The 15,566-nt window shown below is 37.3% G+C and overlaps 1 protein-coding gene across 1 annotated transcript in view; it reads right to left on the bottom strand.

The window, feature by feature from the left end:
• LOC128019690 (immunoglobulin superfamily member 3) overlaps window positions 1-15,566 on the bottom strand; it is a 156,393-nt gene that overhangs the window by 99,684 nt on the left and 41,143 nt on the right. Inside the window, exon 2 of the mRNA XM_052605809.1 lies at window positions 9,331-9,711. Within this exon, the coding sequence (XP_052461769.1) occupies window positions 9,331-9,711 (381 nt within the window). The remainder of the gene's footprint in view (window positions 1-9,330; window positions 9,712-15,566) is intronic.

Raw genomic sequence — 15,566 nt, forward strand, 5'->3', positions numbered from 1 at the left:
TGCTCCCCTATACTCACATTTCAGGATATCTGAGGTGGTCTGGTGCCAGGGGCCTGAATCACACCAGGTTATGGAGGATAAGGCCTTGTTTGTCCCTGAAACTGCTTACATAGCTGCTTTAAACGACAACAGCACATGAAAGTACAACTGACCCTTCACAAAGCCATGACCTTTAGAAACTCTCCCATGCAATCATACAACATTTTTGCTGGTTTTTTTTTTTTTTTTATGGAATAGCTTTATACAATTTTAAAGACATCCAAAATATAATAATTTAGTAGTCCATTCTGTGGAATAACCTATTTATGGTCCCTAATTTCTAAATTAACATGTACAACATCAGTAAGAAATCCTACTTTTGCTCCAAGGTAAAATGCAGTTAATAATTTGATGTTAAACAATTTAAGTATTAATTAAGGTCATAGGACTAAAGGGTGTGGTACCTTTGATGATCTTATTGTTAACAATGCTTTCAAATTAGATTTCTGTGAGTAGCATTCACATCAATTCTGACTGTCAGTCGCTTTTAAATCATGTTACTGTTTTACTAAAAAACAAAATGCAGAATAACATACGATCGGTACGATTTAATACTTTGAGAACATTTTATTCAGTCAAATATGTAACCACAAGGGTCAGAGCAGTCAGCTGACCCTTCGCCAAAGACCCACCCCCTTAGCTACCATTGCTATGTCTGAAAAGTCATGGCACTCTCATGTCACACGTTCTCACACAGTTAAAAATACATACGGAGCAAGAGGATACTGACAACATACCAACAGACAAGAGGTTACATCTGGTATGAAAAAAAAGTCTCAGATTTCTAAACTGTCATTTTGTAAGAAATTCAAACTATAAATACGGTTTAGTGGAACTATTATGCTACGTTCACACCAAACGCGAATAGAGCGTCAAATTCACATCTACCGCGTCTAGTTTGCCGCTTGAACAATTTGAGTGCATTCGCGCATCTAGAGTGAAATAAATCTATTAAAGTGAATTAGTCAATTAAACTCCTGGAGAAGAGTGAATTGTCTCTCTCTCTCTTCTCTTCAGCTATGTTAGTTTCATCTCTCACTATCTCTAGTGCTCCACATCTTTATTTTCTACAGTATATACCTTCTCATCCAATTAAACATTAGACACTTGTATAAATCCAAACTTCTCACTTCAGAAGTGGTCTTGAAGGACAGCTGATCTGGGCGTTAGAGGAGACCAGATAAGGAGAGATATGTTGGCATGCACACCCAGTGGAAACTTCAGAGGAATGTATAACACCCTACATATCAGCTCAGCTCTCCAGCAAATGAGCCTCAGATACAGTCCAGCTGTCTGCACGTTTCAAACCTACTGGGGGTTAAGCAGCTGAAAATCTCCACAGAAGATAGTAAAAATCTCTTTTGGGGCATTCTAGAACATATAAAAACATATATTCTTTTGTCGAGTTTTGCAACACAAACAATGTCGAAATGCGTCAACACTGAACTGACTCGAGCTGAATAACGACTATTATTTCTGTAGAGCTGCTTATAGCTGAATTGAACTTGTTTTATAGTTGATGAACTTGCACAGTTATTAAACTGAACTAACAGTAAACTGAATACAGTTGAATAATGAAACTACTGTCTTTTTAGAGCCGCTTTACAGCTAAATTTTGCCTCATTTTAGATGAAGTTTGCAAAGATACTGTTCTTTTTCCCCCGTTTACTACGATAAAGCTGCCTCAAAACAATCAGCAATCTATAAAGCACTACATAAATATAGGTGGAATGATTTGAGGAGAACAAATGTTTTACAATGCCCCAAGGTGTATTTATCTAACAAAATTAATCTTGTACAAAGACTTGTGATGATAACATACTGTATGTACACAGCCCCATGTACTCCATTTTCCATAATACTTTGCCAGGACTCATCATCAATTGCAATCGCCTGTCTCTCATCACCTCATCAGTCTCACACTATAAAGGTTGCACACATCCACACACACTTTGCTGATTATTGTTTAGCCTATACCCTGTTGCCTTGTCTTGTCTTGCCTTGCCTTCTTGTTTTTGACATTGGACTGTTTATCAGGTTATTATGATTGTTTTGCTGCCTGCCCTGACCTTTGCCTGTTTACAGATTCCTCTGTCTTTGCCTATGTTAAAATATGTGCACATAAGCAGCCTTGAGTGTACTGTAATACTTAAGAATGACTTGCAGTGCTTTCACACTTTTAATTGGTTTATACTCATTTATTTTCATCTTATAAATATATCTCCCCACTGCAAAATACATACTTGACATTTCTCAAGTGAAAAAAAAAGCATTTTTGTAACCAAATCTGGTCTGTGCCAGATAACTGTGGGGAAAAAATACACTAAATTGGTTGACAGAATAAATGCAGCCTAGTTTAGTAAAGTGTCGGAGGAAGAAGAATTCAGACGGAAAGCTCAAAGCCATAAAATGTTTCAACTAACAAATACATAAATAAATTACACCCAAAACAAAAACAACACCATGCCAAACACCCAGTAGTGATTGCATCACTCATGTTTGAACAGAGTTGCATCACTGGGGACAGGGTTGAAAAAGCACCAAGCTACAGAAGAGAAGAAACCATGTGAAATGTACAACTACAAAACTCTAAATCTTCTTCAGAAGCAAACTGTTAAATAAATCATTGCAGCTGAGTGAAGCAGATTAAAAGAGGATGTTTCGCCCGTTTGCTTGAACCATTTTTCTTTGGCAGGAGTTAACAGAGCTTCCTTTTTGCCCACTGACGTCAGAAACAGCAAGCTGCCAAGGGAAGGCATAGAAATGGCCGTTTATTGACAAGAACTGAACTCTATTGTCTTATTTAATCATTTTATCATGTAAAACAACAGATATAGCCAAGCACAATTAAAAGACAGTACAAAAGGAATAGAGAAAATAAAAATGCACATTTCACAGAGATACAATTGACAAGACTAGAGGGTGAATCTCACAAAAACATGGTTAGGTCGCATTTCGCCCCAGAAGCATAAAAAAAGAAAACTGTAAGAAAATTTGCCTTATACAACATTAGGAAGATTAGACCCTTCCTGTCAGAGCAAGCCACACAACTTCTTGTCCAAGCTCTTGTTCTCTCCAGACTGGACTACTGTAATGCTCTCCTGGCGGGCCTTCCTGCATGTACTATAGCCTCTACAACTGATCCAGAATGCAGCAGCAAGGGTTGTCTTCAATGAGCCAAAAAAAAGCTCACGTTACTCCTCTCCTCATCAGGTTACACTGGCTAAAAGCTTGCATCAAATTCAGGTTACTGATGCTTGCCTTCAAGACAACCACTGGCACGGCACCAATATACCTGAACTCACTAGTTCAAACTTATGCACCCTCCAGAAGCTTGCGTTCTGCAAGTGAACGACGCCTTGTGGTGCCATCCCAAAGAGGTTCAAAATCACTCTCACTGTCCTTTTCCTGGACCATGCCCAGCTGGCGGAATGACCTCTCAATCTCAATTCGAACAGCCGAGTCTTTAGTCATTTTCAAAAAAACATCTAAAGACTCAACTTTTACACCAGCACTTGTCCAACTAATACTGGAGCTTACCTTTTCTTGTTTATCCTATTCCTGGAGGAAAGAAAAAGACCTAGCTACGGGTTCTGTGCTAGACTAACTGAGACTTGTCATGGCACTTGTATACTGTTGTTGTTCTCGTTTGTATGACTGCTTCTATTGTTCTCATTTGTAAGTTGCTTTGGATAAAAGTGTCTGTTAAATGATTAAATGTAAATGTAAAATTGCATGTTGTGTAAAAACAATTAAGCCTATTTTTTAACATTATCTTTACATAACATAAAAGATACATTGTTTTTGATTGTTACACACATTTACCAACCATTTTCTCAGTAGCTTAGTTTTGAGCTTTATAGGAGAAAAATCCCTATTACTATGATTTTCATTCTTTAAAAAAATTATTTATATTCATTAATAATTAATTTTATAAAGTAAATAAATAAACCACTATACTGTAATAAAAAATAAGTTTCAGATAGTACAAGAAATGTAACTTTAAATATAAATAAATGCAGATCCGTGAGAAAAAGATCATTTTTGCATTGCGGTAATGATACTTGGGTGAGCTATATTTTTATGAACTGCCTGTGAAGCGCTGTATAATTATTTTGATTTTGGGCTGAAATACCATCTTGACATGTTCTTGACAGGAATACTGATATTTACCCTGAATTGCCTGCGGCTATGTATATAAACTGAGTTTAACTGTGATTAAAGAACAAATTAAGGAAAGAAACTAAATCAGATTTTCGATGACAGCAAGCATTCAGCTGGCAGGTGGTGAGGAATTGAAAAGTTTGCGAGGGTAGTCCTATAATCTGCGCAAGGCTGCAGGGAAAAGGGTTAAGAGGTTAGAGACACACAGAAGCTCTAGTGAGTAAATGTGCTTCCTCCCCTCACCTCATGTACACTGTCTAAAAATACAGCCCACAATGAGCACAGCCATTACTCCTGTCAGCAGCCCAGTCATGGCCTACATTCAGCTTGCACATTCCTAACCCAGTTATGAAGCATACTGATCATTCATTAATCTATGAAAACACACATACTAATTATTACACATGGCAAAGATGTATATATAGCTATAGCATTACATTTGCCCTGACCAGATTCCACAACTCCAACCATTACATGCTTCAGCTGTTAGCTTATCTTAAACACGCACACAAAAAGTTCCAGTACAGTCTGTGAAATCCTAGAGATACTAACACTTGAGTATGGCTGACAATTTTTATCCAAGTTATTTCCGTCAATGACTAGAAAATCCCTGAAGGTCAAACATATGCTGTGCATTATCAGTGGCTTTGTTCCAAATACTAGTGGGCTGGCTGACAGTATTTTTAGGCAATCCTAAGTAGAGGGTAGAAAAAATATGCTCCCTTAGATGCCTTGGTATGGCAAATTTTGGAATCCCAGTACAACTCCAAAAAAAAAAAAAACGAAAAATGAGGGGGTGGGCACTGTGACCAAAATTTTACATCACAATATGAGTTATTTTATTTCCCTACAGCGGCTAATGAACTGGAAGTCTTGAACATTCACAGAAAACAGCTTGGTTCCGTGTTGAAAAACAATGTGGAAAAGCGGCAAAAATAACTCAATTCAACACTCCCGCGCTCTTAGAGCACCATCTTCATGTGCACGCACCTCTCAGACAGTCTCTCAGACAGCGGGTGCAGATAGTAAAATTAGTTATTTTTGCTGAAGATTGCATTTCAATGGCTTAAAATCACTTGTTTTTAAAGAGAAATGCAGAAAACGATACATTTTCATGACAGCTACATCATGAGCGTGTAACCATGATAGAGACAATAGTCCAAAATCTCTGCTGGTTTACAAATTTCTACGAGTTAATTGTGTCTATACTGCCCACCCCTAGTACATAGCACACAAATATTGAGTGAAACAGTCCAATATTACAGGAGAATTAAAGGGTTAGTTCACCCAAAAATCTAAATTAATAATGTCATTAATAACTTCAGTTCAGTTAGCTTCAGTTAACAGCACTAACTCGCACCAAACAGACTAAATAACAACTTTCAAACACTTGCAAAAAAAATTACTAAGTTAGTAGTGCATTGCTTTATTAGCTTAGTGCTAATGTAAACCTCATTTGTGATCATTAATCAGGTCTTAGGGGCCATTCACATTTCGCGTCTTTTGCGCGCGCAAGTTCGTTATTTCCAATGTAGGCACGTGGCATGCGCGCTCATAATGGAAGCGACGCCAGTTTTTTCCAGGCGCGTCCGCACCGCATCGAGTTAAAAACATCTCAACTTTTCAGAATGCAGCAAGCGCACCGCGGGTCATGTGACAAGAACTAACCAATCAGCTTCATCCTTTCCCATAACAACGTTGAAAACTCAGCCAAGATGAAGGAACAGGTGTTCATAGCTGTATATGGATTGCCATTTTGAAATAAATTTAGTAGCAGAGCTACTTAGAGCGATTTTTTTGTGCTGCAAATCCATTTATCCTTTGCTGAAATTTCCACGCCTTCATGGAGAGAGCACGTCATGGTTGCTTAGCAAAGGCAGACGCCTCAGGAGCGCTTCTGCCCGAGCGCTTTGGAAAGAAGGAGAAAGCGGCGCGCCTAGCGTTTTCCATGCGTTTTTAGGCGCAATATGTGAACGGCCCCTTAATCAGGTCTCTCTTTTCAGGCAGGAAGCTTCATTTGTGAACTACTACTCACTATATTTTGGGATAGAGTTGTTGTTATCTGTATTTGCCAGACCTTATTTCTGACCTTAGCTTGCCTTTCAAGCATAATCTTGCCTGATAAAGAGTTGAAGGGGGTTTTAGAGCAGATCTTGGGATGTGCACTGTGGGATTTTCAGGATGAGAGGAAAGAGAGGATGCAAAGGTCACCACTCCCTGACACACACAAACACGGTTTCTGTCCCTAAAAGATACTTACAGTTCTGCTGCACCCTATTCTAAGAGAAGGGACTACATTTTGATCATTAGGAATATGAAATCCTGTAGTATTAGGGAGAGTAACTCACACGGAACAGTATACATTTTATTACGAGCTTTAGCATCTCAAAGACAGCTAAAAAACCTCATTTCAGTATAATGGGTATTTGTTTTCTTTTGAGCCATTCACCTGAGACCGGATTCATGAAACATTCTTAAAAACGAAAATCTTTTTTACTGCTTTTTTCTTCTTATTTTCTCAATTAAAAATACAAGTTACCAATACTTTGTATTCCAAAAAATTACAAATTTTAATTCTCTGGTGAACTAACTCTTTAAGATTCTCAAAAAAAGCCTTTGAGAATGGGTGGGTCTTTGACATCAACTGTCATTCAATAGGCTATATAGCAGCAAATCATTTTCCTTAAAAGAATTTCAAAAATGTAACTTAAATTAGATACATTCTAATTCTTAAGAAATTTCATAAATTCTTCCATAAGAAGATTTCATGAATCCAGCCCCTGAGCCATAAATGTCACATGACTACACATGACAATGAGGTACAAAACATTTGTTTGCCACAGGTTTGATATAAATGGTGGCAATGATTAACTCATTTGTAATTTTTTTTTCTCCAACAATTATTGTTATTGTGATGGTGGGAATAGGACATCACTTAAAAAGAGCACTTCCATGAGGTCTGTTAGCAAGTAGACAGGAAAAAGGACGATGGTGTACTTAAAAGAGGACAAGGATCTCAGAATGGGGGGTTGAGCAACATGCCTGTCCTTAAACAGGTGGCTCTCAGTGTGATGCTCCCCAGCCCACACCAAACACGACTCATGACTCACCGATCCCATATTAAAACTGTTCTTGCTGGTCCACATGTCCATTTGTGCAGCATCTCAAGACACGTGGTGCATGTGAGCCTATGGAGCAACGCCTGGCATTGACAACTCAGCCCATATGTTTAGTCATAATAAGCAACAGCCGAACTGTTAACAATGAGTATTTTGTAATAAGTCACGGTCACTGATAAGCCCATGTGACTGTGCTAACTGATGGAAGAGACATCAGCAGAATGTGTGTGTGTGAGAGCAGAGCTGGAAGGGTAAAGTTTAACTACAATTACAATTAAGAGACTATTGATACTGATATCATGGTGGCAGGTGGCAAGGCAGCATTACAGCCTGTGCCCAACTTAATAATAGGGTGGGCTGGCAGACAGATGGACGGGCATTCTGTCAGGTAGCTTCACTATTCCACCAGAACAGTGACTGATCTGAGCAGCATAAATCCAATCAGGCATTAAAAGTCCACCAATTAGCACAGATCCATTAACATGAGCAATGACGAGTTGGAGAGGATTCAGGCTGACAGCTCACAAAAAAAAAAAAAAAAAAAAAAAAAAAAATCCAAACCTGAATTGCTAGAATTTCTTTGAAAACCCAAAAAAAAAAAAGCCCAATAATTATTCAGTATACTATTCAGGTTAAATATGTTTTTAAACAGTGTTTTCTACTCAAATTAGTTATTAATTGGGATGCACAAAATGTTAAAATTCTTGCTGATATGGTTAAGCTGATAAATAGAAGAAAAGAAAAGCACAATTTTATCTAAACAAATTAGAAATAAAAACTAAAATTAGTAATTTTAAATGCTAGAAGTGAATTTAGATGTCACAACATTACAATTTAAAGTATAAAAATATATATTTACATTTACATTTATTCATTTAGCAGACGCTTTTATCCAAAGCGACTTACAAATGAGGTCAGTGGAAGCAATCAAAAAGAGCAATGCAATATAAGTGCTATAACAAGTCTCAGTTAGGTTAACACAGTACACGTAGCATGGGCTTTTAAATAATATAATAAATAAAAAGAAAACAGATAGAATAAAAAAAGAATAGAGCAAGCTAGTGTTAAAGGTATATATATATATATATATATATATATATATATATATATATATATATATATATATATATATATATATATATTCATTTTGAGATCTAACAGGATTTCTCAAACAATAAACAGCTAGATGATGGTAAATGTAAAAATAGGGGAAATGGTTATAAATAATTCAACATATATATATATATATATATATATATATATATATATATATATATATATATATATATATATATATATATATATATATGTTGAATTATTTATAACCATTTCCCCTATTTTTACATTTACCATCATCTATATATATATACTTTTTAATATATTCCACTTTATTGTGCATCCCTATTATTAACATACTGTATGACGTCTGACATTTCATGTACAGATTCAGACTGGACTTAGTTGTCTCTGATCGATTTAATTCTGTTTTTAAATGATCTTTTTCATTTTTTATTGATTTCATTCTCTTTTCGAATTGGATGGGCTGTCACCAATGCTTGAACCACCAACCATTTAACACTTAAAGCTGGTTAAAAAGATCTTAATCCAAGGACAATACTGTAACTATAACTTTCTCGTTGTGCTGACTGACAGCTTTAGATATGGCTTTTAATGAAAGGTTGAAAAAATTAGAAGTTGTGAGGGGGAAAAAATATATATTACTCAATAAAATACAGACATTGCCATCCGGATGGAATTTGATTTCTCAGAGGACCTCTGAGTTATCTAAAAAAAAACGGTAGGTAATTTTCTCAGCAATTTGCACCAAGGTTGTGAGAGAAAATGTGAAAATTAAATCACAAATTCACATCGGTGAAACATGCATTTACCCAGCCTCCTGCTGGATAACTTGTCCAGTCTGAATAAGGCTCATGAATGCAAAAACAGTCCAGTAAGAAGCGTACTATATTATAAAGCAGGGTTAAGTGAGAGTTCGGAGGGGGCTTACCAGTGAGGTTGGTTCGGGCACTGTAGGTGCCCAGGTAGCGGCTGTCGGTGTTGGGAGTGTAGCACTCGTACATGCCCTGGTCAGTGGCCTGCAGCTTAGTGATGTGCAGCAAGACAGAGTCTCTGCTCCGCCTCTCGATGTAGATCTCCTTGCTGTTGACACGCTGGGCGTACAAGGCGTAGGCGTAGTTGTGCTGGGACGTGCTCAATATACGGATCTCTCGATCGGGAGCGGTGTAAAGGTACATGGACCATTCAAAGTCTTGCTCCACCCCTTCCTTGTAGCCGGTCACGTTACACCAAATGGTGATGTGAGAGCCTTCCGTTCGAATCAAGGGTCCCGCCTGAACTGTGACCTCCCGCTGGGCCGAGCATGAGACCACTGTAAGACAGACAGAAGGAGGGGTCAGTAGTTGTCAAAAATGTGAGCATATTCAATATAAATATCTCCGTTTCTTTTATAATTAAAATGATTTTATCAAGTGAACCATCATTACCATTCAAAAGGTATTTCTTAATAATCTAGTAAGAATCTTGATAAAAAGTCGACACCTTTTTGATAGGAAAACCTTCAAGCTTTTGAGTGCTTGAAATGTGTATGTCTATGTTTAAAGTGTGTGAAGAACGATCGGCTCTTCAAAAAATCAAGTGGCCTTCAGCCAAGAGACCCATTACACACTAAACACAGCCACTAAATTGAAACCCACTGCGTGTCTGCAGCACTCAAAAACTCAGACTGTAAATACTACAATTAGCACACAAATAAAGGTCAAAGTGCCAGCAAATCATAATGAGTTTATTTAAAACACACTCAGCTCAAGTCTTGCATTTAAAAACAAACCCACTTAGCTTAAATTAAGTGTTCATTGGGTATGTTTAGATTGGGAAACGACGTGGAAAATAACGCTGTCAAATTGGACAGATTATAAAATGTGGAATCTTCTCTCCATGCAAGCAGATACAAAAAGTAGACTGATAATTGAAACTAAAGATTGTCTCATTTATGAAAAAACGATAACTAGCCTCCTTAGAAACAAGCAATACACAGAACTGAAGACAAATCACATTTTAAAGTTTTAACAGCATTTTGGTGCAGATGAGTGACTGGTAGCAAAATATGAACAGCAGATGCAGAACATTCACAAGAAAAGGTAATCTGGACATTTTAACTCAATTTAATGGGTTTCATGTGTGAAAGTGCCAATTATTTATATTTGTGTGTGTGTCTGAAGTTGTAATTTTCCTGTTAAGTTAAGATATACGAGGTTTATATTCTTAAATATTGGGAGAACATATCTGGGAAATGCACATTTGCTCATGATGATTTGTATATTATATTCCATTAATTCATAGATAAATTACTCTGTCAAAGGCCTTATTCACCTGTAAATACATGACTTGTTTAAAGTATAAATATTTTAATGATAATAATAAAAAATAAGCAAACAAACACCGTTTCTTAACCGTGAATTTAACAGGATTTTTATTAGAGTGTAAAGTATGCCATTTACTATAGGATTTTTCGATGTATTTAAGCCACCACGGGACACACAAGTGGCATGGTTTGCTTTACTTTCAGAAGTTTTACAGTGTCTGCATCTTTAAGACTGTGTCAACAACTCTGAGAATGACGAGTGCTTTGTACAGAATGAAAGATATTAACCGATAAACTAACATCATCCTAGCCTGTCCAAGCTTGACAAAAATGTAGGATAAAGGAAGACAAGTGTGAACAGTTGGGAGTTGAGAAACGGGGAGAAAGTCATTCCTCAGATGTCACTGTCCAATCTGTAACAGAAAAAAAGACGCAGCCCATCTGCTGGCATGTCCCGTCAGGTGCGGATCTGTGACAATGAGTGAGCGTGTGTGGGTGAACGCTCCCCACGCCTCAGAAGAGACATCATTGATTTAATTATTTCTAAATATGCACATGCATCTGCATTTCTCTGGGGCATCCCATAGTGAACTGAAAGTGTTTCTTTATCTGTGTCTTTCCCTTTCTAACCCCTGTAAGCCCACACACGCCTGTGCTTTCTTCATGCCAGCTGCCTACACACACGGACACTCCAAAAAAACAACACTGAAACAGCATCCTAATGCTATGTCAGCAAACAGCTCTATAGAACAGCAGCAGACAGTTGGGTTATCTTGACAATGCTGCACCATGGGAATTTACACTTCCCAAGGTGATCTGATGTTTGTTATGCCCTGTGTTCCTCTCTGCCTCCATGACATCCACTTTACGCTCTGCCACCCTGGCTCTCCATAAACACCTTCACGTATGGTAAATTGTTTTCTATTCAGTTAGAAATATAGCTCAACAATAGAGGCAAACTTACAGTCTCACAGAGCTAGGCATGACGCCTGGACACCATTTTATTAAGAACTGCCGACAAAGATGAGTAGTCACTCTGATCTGATGACTGCTCAGATGAAATGCATGAGTCTTAGTTTCCCTCAAATACCTAGGTGGGGTTTTTTTTATTTTTTTTATCTGATGTATTACCAATATTGTGACTATAAAAATTTACTTAAATTATATTATAAAATATAATAGGCAAAATATTTCACAGACATAATTCTTTGAAACACAGCCAAATAAATTAGATATATATAACTATTCAAAAGTTCGGGTTTGGTAAGATTTTTTTTTTTTAAGAATTTCATTTATAATGTTACAATTTATTTCTTTTTCAAATAAATGCTGCTCTTCTGAAATTTCTATTCATCAAAAATCATGGTTTTCACAAAACATTAAGCAGCACAACTGTTTTTAACATTCATAATAAGAAATGTTTCTTGAGCACCACATCAACCGAAGTGTATTATCCTAGTACTTTTGTTTGTTTCCTAGTAGATTTAACGTATAAAACCGATGCAGTCCAGCCTTCAAAAACAGCCAACCAATCACTGAGATTATGTTTTTGTTTCATGTGTAGTAAGAAACACCAGATGATCAGTGAACTGTCCATAAGCATTCTGCACCTTTAAGTCTGATGCTAGCACCAAGCTAACTGTCTTCCAAGCCACTGTCTTCTTTTTACATTTCAACAGGACCTTAAATCTGCAGTCAATAAATTTTGCCTCTTTGTGGCCATCTCGATTTGAAAACCTGGAATTGCAGCTGTTAGCGGAATGCTCTAGCTTGCGTGTGTTGTGAGTCGGCACGGCTCCAGCATGGATGAATCTGATGTTCTGAAGAGTGTGTGACAGACTGGCAGTCAGTCACCGCACCGGTGTGGATATTTCACAATCACAGATTCTAAGAAAAGACTATAAACAATCCTCCTCCTGCAGGATACTCACATGCCATAGCCTAGTAGCGGGGACGACAACTTTATGTTTACAGTAGGGCTGGTCCGAATGCCATTTTTTGAGCTTTGAAGCTTCGGTAGTAATCAACACCGAATATTCGAGGCTTCGGAGGGAGGGGCTTAACTCATTCTTCTCTCTAATAAAGGCAGGAATCTCTGTGTGTCTGTCTGTCTGTTTGCATGTATGTTATATGTCGAGAACCGTTCATCCAATAGACTTCACACGTTGCAGGTCTGTTGCTTTCGGAGCCAAGGGAGTGCAGTGTTGCATTTTGGTGCAATATGGACATGCGACATGTTAATCAACTTTTAATAAACTACAGAACAGCTCGAGCCAGAAGCTGCATGCCTCACGCAGGCAGGGCTTATATCAGGGGTGTCAAACGCAATTCCTGGAGGGCCGGAGCCCTGCAGAGTTTTGTTCCAACCCTGCTTCAACACACATACCATGTAGCTTTCAAATAAGCCTGAATAACTTAATTAGTTGGATCAGGTGTGTTTAATTAGGGGTAAATCTAAACTATGTATGCAGGGCTCTGGGCATCCAGGAATTGAGTTTGACACCCCTGACATGCTCCGAAAACGGACACTGCACTAGTGATACAAAATACACAGGTCTGTTAAGAGCAATACTTTTAATATAGACAAATTATTATCAGTCTGTCAACTATGTATATATATATGGCTGCCGTATTCTTACGGTTTTCCGAGTTAATTAAGTGCATGTTTTTATCATGTGTAAAATTACTGATTAACATGGAGGATAAAAGCAGCTCGTTTTTAACACCAGCAACATACTTTAGGCGTACTACTTACAGAACTCGGTGTGCTGTTGTAGTAGGACAGTTTCAAATCGCACATTCTGCATTTTTGTCTTCGCTTCCAGATGAACTTAAACTTTGTTTCTTTTCATTTATGTTCACTGTATTCTCCAATGCATTGATTGACACTCTGACTGCTCACAGTTAATAGCCAATCAGTGCAAAAATATAAGCGCTGTAGCATAATTTGACAAATATGCCGCCCCCTCCTCACGCGCCTTTTTTAACGTGATTTTTCTTCAATGAGGGATTGGAGAAATATCACATTCTAAAAGAAGGCGTGTGATGCTGTAATCCAAGCAATGATAGTAGTAGATGTACTGTAGAGTGTGACGACTTTTTTGTCCTTTATAAGGTAGACAATTTATTTATTTTTTTGCAATTTTTGTGTAATGTGTTAATTATCACTGTAATAAAAAATAAAACAAAAAAAAACAAGTAGGCCTATAGTATATAGTAGGCCTATAGCCTAATAATATTAAGAGTATATTTGGTTCGAATAGACAATATTTTAGTAGGCTATAAATGTGGGGCTATGTTACAGCTCCCCTTTGAAACTCTCGTATTTTTCTCCTTTTTGATCTCTTCAATCCTATTCTGCTCACAGGTGATTGGAGATGAGTTTTGTTCCTACTTCGTTGCAGTTTGCTGATTTTTGTCAAATAACTTTGTTTGCATTTCAGATAAAAGGGTAGTTTCAGTTTAATATGTTGCAGGCTCAGTTATTGGTAATAAATAATGGATAATAAATAATATTGATGATTATAAATTATCAAAAAATATTGGGCTTGTTTTTGAAGCTGCAGTTGCTTATTTGTCTCGTGAGAGTTGGCAACTATGTTGTCTAACCGTGTCAAGAATTCCAGGCCGAAAACGGTTTGTTATCACCCTTTTTTGCACTTCTTATCTGTGTCACCTTTACTTTTGGTATTCTCATTTCAACCATTTCCCTTAGTGAAGATGTGACCCCTGGTCTGTCTGCTGAAGTTTCACTTCACTGTGCCAAAGTCCTCAGAGCCACTGTTTATGTTATTCTGTAAGTTTAAAATTCAGAGACAAGCTGGGAGACATTTCCCCTGAAAAGAAAACCAGAATTAACCTGTCAACACAGACCACTAGTACTAACTGTTACTGCAATGGTACTGACTGTTAGGCAGTCCACCATGCACTCCCAAGTTTGAGATTGCTCATACATCTGTTAGAATGATTTAAAGGGATAGTTCACCCAAAAATTCAAATTAACCCATGATTTACTCACCCTCAAACCACCCTAGACTTTATTTTTTCAGAGAAATCAAATAAGGAGTTATTAAAAATTGTCCTGGCTCTTCCAAGCTTTATAATGGCAGTGGGTGGGTGTTTATGTTCAACAGTCCAAAATAATTATAATTAAATAATCAATTTTATTTGTAATGCTGCTTTCCTACACTCAAGGTGCTACAACAGTATAAAACAACAATAAAAGAACAACACTACTCCATAACACAATGACAACTACTGTAAGATTATAACTTCACTGATGCTAAACTATGCTTTGAGTAATTTCTTAAAACCATAAAAAATTGAGGCATTCCTGATAGGAAGAGGCACAACCTCGAAGCAACACAAGAGAATTACCTCCCATCCATAGTTCTGAGTTCACAATGAAGTTAGTACAGAGTAGACGACCAGCAGAGCGAAGAAACCGAAATGGTGTTGACACATTGACCAAATTACAAATATACTCTGGGGCCAGCCCATGTACTGCTTTATAAGTTAAGATAAAAACATTCAAATCAACGCCTGATTGAACTGGAAGCCAATGTAGTTGAGAAAGCACATCAGTGATATGACTGCAGGATGGTGTACAAGTTAAAACACGAGCAGCAGAATTTTGCACATATTGCAGTCTCTTAATCAAATTTGCAGTTAATCCTGCAAAAAGTTAATTATAATAATCAAGCCTAGATGTTATAAAGGCATGATTAACTCTTTCTGCATCAGGCTTAGAGAGAAACGGTCTCACACGTGCAATTTTCCGAAGTTGATAAAAAGCGTCTTTAGTAGCATTCTTAAAATGAATGTTAAAAGTCAGCTGTGCACCAAAAATCACATCCAAATTC

This window comes from Carassius gibelio, chromosome A9 (assembly GCF_023724105.1).
Source record: "Carassius gibelio isolate Cgi1373 ecotype wild population from Czech Republic chromosome A9, carGib1.2-hapl.c, whole genome shotgun sequence".
NCBI lineage: Eukaryota > Metazoa > Chordata > Actinopteri > Cypriniformes > Cyprinidae > Carassius > Carassius gibelio.